Here is a 6,576-nt window from a genome sequence, read left to right as displayed (position 1 = left end):
CTAGTACTGGACTTAACGTAGGATTCAAATTCAAGAGCTCTGGCCATTGCATCCTGCATAGTAGAGGGGTGTGCTTGCTTTACTTGTATCTTCAGTTGTGGGCTGTCCAAGGCATCTACAAACTGATCCCTCAGCAACAGCTTGAGGGCATCGGGTGGTGCAGTTGGGTAGGCCTTGTGTGCCATACTTTCCAAATCCTGTGCAAGCTCTTGCAGGCTCTCTTCTTTAGCACGGACTCTCGTCCTAAACCTAGCCCTGTTAACTTCAGACTGATTTTGGGTTCCATACCTGAGTTCTAGAGCAGCTACCAGTGCTCTATTGTTGTGCCTATTGTCTGCTGACAACTGTTTAAGTATTTCCAGTGGTTGTCCCTTCAAGCTCGTTGTCAGATATACTGCTTTCTGCTCCTCTGTCCATCCACTCATCTCTGCCAGGTGCTCAAATTGTGCTCTACATGCTTCCCACGGTGTTTTCTTATCGAATTACTGTGGCTTCATTCGTACTATTTTACCCCTATTGCTGACATTCATATCTGGGATGTGACTTCTAACAAGACTGAAGATGTCTGTATTAAGGTTTAGCTGCGGGGTCTGGAAGGGGCTTCCCATTGTCTGAGGCTGATTAGGTCGATGGCTATTATATCCTCCTTGTGTAAAAGACAGTAAATAATTCTCCATTGTATTTAATTCGCTTTGAAATTTACTAATGTTTTCAATTTGTGTAATCTGGCTTTCTCTCAACTGTTGGATACTTTCTTCTTGTTTATTTTCTTTCTCCTCCAACCACTGCTGTAGTCTCTCTTCTTGTTCATTTTCTTTCTCCTCCAACCACTGTTGTAGTCTCTCTTCTTGTTTATTTTCTTTCTCCTCCAACCACTGCTGTAGTCTCTCTTCTTGTTTATTTTCTTTCTCCTCCAACCACTGTTGTAATCTCTCTTCTTGTTTCTTTTCTTTCTCCTCCAACAGCTGCTGTAATCTCTCTTCTTGTTTATTTTCTCGTTCTCCATGTTTCTTTTGCTGCTCTTGTATTGCTGCCATCAAATCTGCTAAGCTGTAGTTTCATTTGCCACTTCTCATTTCCATTTTTTTTTGTCCCACTCTCTGACACCAATTTGTTACACCTCTGGTCGTTTGTTAATTACCCGTAAAAATTCTTTCGGAAAAACTTCAGTGATACAAGTTCTTTCTTAAATAAAACTAGTTTATTCTTTCTCAATACAACTTTGCAATACACTTAATTTTCACAGTCACTTGAAGTTAAACACACGCTATAATTCACAATGATTCACACACTTTACTTACGGCTTGACTCGATTATCTGTCTCTATCTCCCTGTCTGCTATTCAATTATCTATGCCGTCACTTCTCGCCGGTCTCATATATACAAAATAGAGGGCGTCTGGCAAACACTCAAGCCTTCAGGAACATTCGAGATATTCATTACGTGTTACTAGCGTCACGTGACTTCCGCTGTCGTAACTATAGTATTCCAACTATGGATACAAAGAACATAGAGGGTTGGAATACTATTAATGAAATTCTTGAAAATCCGTAACGGACTAGATATAGAATGCAGTGTTAAAATATAATAGGCCTAAATACTAATGTTAATGACGAGTAAATTGATTAAAATCATGCTTCCCCAACTTGAAAAAGGCATTCACAGTAATGGATTATTGATAATTGTTTAGAAAACGTCGTAAAACTGGATAGTGGCTAATAGTCTTCTCTAATCAAAGCTATCAATATTTGTAATTAAAATAAAGAATTATTAGCAATTGCTTATAAAATCGCATTAAGTTGAATTGGTCGCTCACAAATATCTTTAATTACTGGCGACTGATTACAAAGCATTCATTTATCATCTTCTTTTCTTTAATTTAACCTAACAATATTTGTAACTACAAAAAAAAATTCTAGAGCATAGGTAAATTTAATTGGTATTTATATATTTTATTATTCTTATTACTAATTTGTCTTCCAGTAGCTCAGCGGCAAGTCTGAAAACTTAACACTAAAACAGATAGCCCATTTTGTAGTTTTGCGCTTAGCAACAAAATAAACAAGCAAACATGTTTTATCTAATTTCAATAACATTTGTTCAACATTACGATAAATAAAACTGGATCAGATAAAAAACAAAAATAAACAAACGAGAAAATAATGATAATTAAAATCAGAAATATGCAGTTCTGCATATTACAACTCTTTAACAAACAAGAAAGAACAGCTTCGTGTATTTTAACAACAGTTTATGAAGAAACATTTCATGAATTTTATTTAAATAGTTTTACAAGTTATTGAACTAAGTCATAGTTTTGACACACAAGCGCTCATAAAAGTGTAGAAAACGTAGGTGAGACAGAAATATGTTACATATGGAATTGTCCAACAGACGCAAGGACACAGGCAACAATTGAAAGGCAAAGTTATGCTACTTTTGTATAAACTTTAATGGATAACAATGAACAAAATCACATATACTTTACAATACAGTAGTGGACAAATTAAATATTTATACAAAACCCTTAACTCGTCTACTTAACTATATTTATGTCACTGGATGTTGAACCTTTGCTGGGGGGTTAATTGTGCCAGTCCTCGATTGAATGTTATAGTGATTCCTTTTCGTGATAATTTCCGTTTTCCCGTTAATCCCGTTCGTCCTTGGTTTCTTTTTTCTTCTTCCGTAGATCGCGAGATTCTTTATTACTATCCAATACCAACTAGCCAGCCGAAAAGTTATCAATGGTCACAAATGTCCGTGGCATTATCCAAGTACGATGTAGCTATTCAGATGTCTCGTTATACGTAGTAGAGTATTACTCTAGCCCGCTAAAAGAACAACCTTGTCTATTTATAGAAATACCAGCACACTTTAGAATTTATGATGCGCCTTGCGTAATTGCTTATAACCGATTATTATTAGACAACCCCAGAGACACAAATAAAACTTGATCATTATAAAGCCACATGTAACAGATATATAACTTAAATTCCTTTGCGACACGTTAAAAGTTAAAATCATAAGGTGAGCAAGTAGTCTGTATTTGTGGAACTTGCCTTGTTCCTTCCCGTATATCTACAAACTTGTTCTGTATGTATGAGTAACATTTTCTTTCAATTAGAGATCAGGAATTCAGTATTCAACTTTGGAATTATTCTGGCTAAGATTACATTCACATTAACACATCACGTTAAAAAGAAAATAAAGAAAAAACAAGGACAGAAGTTAGAAAAGAAGAGGTAGTCGTTTTTTTTATTATCCGTATTGACGATCAACTGATGAGTTCTATCGTTTTTGATCTGTAACATAGGAAGTATACTTCAGTGCATTTAACAGCGATACAAAATATAGTTTAAAGAATTGAAGCCTTAATGTTTTATTGGGAAGTAGAAAAGCTGTGCTGGTTTCAGTATCATCTTTGTACTTCGATAAAAGAACAGGAAACATTTATAGCTGTGACAAAAGATAGGCGCTGCTCACGTCATCAATCACGTGCGAAACTGAAAGTTCTGTCATTTATCTCTTCGTTAGAAAAAGAATATAATAATGAAGTATAAGAGAAAGGCAAAACAGACAGATGTCATATTCAGACAGAATTATATGCACGGTTAGATTATAAATTTTATGTAATCCCAAATTAATCTCGATAAAGTTAAACTAACAGTTAAAACTTTTACAAAAAAAAAGTAAGTAGAAATATCGTTTCTTAGAAAATTTACATTCAGCTTCTTAAATTCCAAAAGGATGAACAGTTGCACACACTGAGGCTATTATGGAGAACATACAATTGGTTATATTTCAAAAGACGTAAAAATAATACAATAACAGCAATTATGAACAAACTTTGACTTTCGAAATAAGGCGTGTATTACTATGTTTAGATGAAAAAACATATGTTAAGTATACAGTACTACATACATACATATACTTAATTATACTGTGGATTATTTTGAAGTGTCCAGTGGCGGTGGAGACAACAATATTGAAACAGTAGTTCTAAAACCCTAGTGAAGGCAAATGTTACGTAAAAATATGTATTTCTCTTTCGTTTTGTTTTTTTAAAGATATAAATGGATGCCAGAATATATATTAACTTGATAATTATCCATTTTAATCATTAGTTAATATCTGGTTTATGATATAGTATATCTACATTGACTTTATGATAGAAGTCTGAGGTGTATGTCAAAATCATAAAGTTGGTGTTTTATTGTCAAGTTCTTTTTGGAAGGACAATAGCACACCCAAAATTGGCTACTTGCACCATTCTCAATCAATTTTATAGTTATCGTACTGATTTCGAAACAAGTCTGACGTCTACGTTAATATGACATTTGTACAGTATATTTTACTAGTTGTTAATAACAGAGTAAGTTGTCAAAATAATGAAGATTACAATTAATTTTGTAATCTGACGTAGCAAGAAGAGAGAGAGAGAGAAAGATTTATGGAAGTACTGTTGACATTAGATAGTACAGATGTTGTTTTCAATAAATATCGTTTGGGAAATATTAAAGTACATCTTTGTAGGAATTTCAGTGGCGTACTTAGAATCACCCAGTGAGGGAGGTTACCAATTATATGATAAAATCTTTTGGAACATGCATGTGCTATGTAATGGTGCGTGAACAAGTACAGCTTTTAGAAAGCACATTAAAATAAGTGCTACAAGAAACTGGAAAATAATTCATTACCTCCAGCTTTTCAAAGAAAGATTAAATTTAAACAGTGTCACCACTGACGGGGAGGCCAGTGGGCTGGGGACCTTCGTGAAATTTCGCCCCCCCCCCCGGAGATAATGGCATCTAATTTTAGATTTGATTTATTTTAGGTTTGGCCCTATTATACTTCTCATTGGCCCCCACTGCCATGTTAATGGAATTAAACTTCTCACCAGTACTTCAGAATATATTGTATACAGAGGGCTCCGAGAAAACACTACTGTATTTATCATTACATCAGTTGCCCACCGTACCAACGTTAATCAATGAAATCAATAGCCCTAACCGTTATTATGTTAAAACGTAACTGCTTTTCACATTTTTTCGTAATTTATTGTCTCTCTCTTGGTCATAATTTATATAAATTTAAATATCTCCCTTTCAACATTTTCTTTAAAAAAAAGAAAAAGTGAGTAGTTGAGGTTTTCATCTTCTGTTTTTTTGTTTTTTTTCTCTCCCGATATAGTATTTTATCAACTTATAGTTATCAAGTAGTTATAAAAGCTTTTAATTAATCAACTTTTTGGAAAACGTTACGTTTGTAATTTTAATTTTTTTCAGTGTTTTCGTATTTGTAAGTAATCGCTAGAAATCACATATAACCCATAAAATTTCCAAATTTTTTTCTGATAGAATTGTTCATCATCCTTTGCATTTTTGGTCATGTGACCGGTCACCCTGTTACCAGCACTTCAAATGATAAGTTGCTGTTTTCTCAACAACCTTATGCCCGAAATCTTCAAGAACCATGTACAGGTTACAGCTTCTCATCCGACCCGTCACTCGCCCAGATAGACCACGTGGACGTGCTAAAATTGGCGCAGGGACGTGTCAGCAGTTTGGGAGATGTCGCGAAAGAGATGCGTACATCTGTAAGTGTTAACTAATATTTATTGACTGCAGCATTTAACCGCAGTCTTTGTCAAATAGACATGTGTATTAAGGTCATGTCGTCCAACATGCATGTTCTTCATTGTGGATCATAGCAAAATATTTTTCTAATTTGAAAGCTGTAGTGTCAAATAAGCGCTCTTTCACTGTTAAAAAATAGTATAAATATGGTGGTGTGAAAAGTAATAATACCAGATAACTAACTCTCAACCCCCTTCTTATGTGACGACATTCTGTATCTGTCTGCGCTGATGAGTACTGATGTACCGTTGACAACTATTTTCTATCTTGACGTGTTTTTATTTCACCACAGAAATCTAAATGATTGTGCATAATACTATCTCTAGAGATCAGGCAATGAAATGTTTTTTGTTTTTGTTTGAAGAAGGCAAAGCTATTATCTAAATGTCTGATTCTTGGTTTTTCAATGTGTTAGATAGCTGTTGCACACAAATGACGATAAAAAATGTGGTTTTTAATTCAAAAGGCCAAGGTTTTACAGCAAGCGTACATATAGGAATGTGACCCTATGTGACTCTCTGAAGCTGATTATACATATAAAGTATATATACTTGTGGTATATGTTCAATGTCCTCTACAAATAGTTCAAAACTCATTTTTGTATTATTTATAAATAACTAAACGATACAGTATATGGACTTACTTTGGAGAAATGTGAAACTTGTTTACTCATATTGACATAACTGATCATTACCGCGATCAGATGAGCTCATTATCACTAAATCGGGAACATACCCTTAGAGACTACGGGGAGTGAACAAGTGGGTCAGCGTTCAAATCTGACCCCTCCCTCCCTATCGAGTACATTAATTAGTTGTACATTAAAAACAAACGAGTACAAATAATACACACTATTAATCATATTGCTGTAATATTAAAAGATACAAAGAATTTTGCAAAAAGTACGTGATTCACATTATACAAAATTAGTTAAAAG

The 6,576-nt window shown here is 34.3% G+C and overlaps 1 protein-coding gene across 1 annotated transcript in view; it reads left to right on the top strand.

The window, feature by feature from the left end:
- LOC106468149 overlaps positions 1 to 6,576 on the top strand; it is a 43,957-nt gene that overhangs the window by 10,377 nt on the left and 27,004 nt on the right. The window contains exon 2 of the mRNA XM_022396452.1: positions 5,361 to 5,599. Coding sequence (XP_022252160.1) covers positions 5,588 to 5,599 — 12 coding nt within the window. The 5' untranslated portion in view covers positions 5,361 to 5,587. The remainder of the gene's footprint in view (positions 1 to 5,360; positions 5,600 to 6,576) is intronic.

This window comes from Limulus polyphemus, unplaced genomic scaffold (genome assembly GCF_000517525.1).
Source record: "Limulus polyphemus unplaced genomic scaffold, Limulus_polyphemus-2.1.2 Scaffold2890, whole genome shotgun sequence".
Classification (NCBI taxonomy): domain Eukaryota; kingdom Metazoa; phylum Arthropoda; class Merostomata; order Xiphosura; family Limulidae; genus Limulus; species Limulus polyphemus.
Note: the sequence above shows the minus strand (reverse complement) of the source record. Positions and strands in the feature narration are given on the sequence as shown.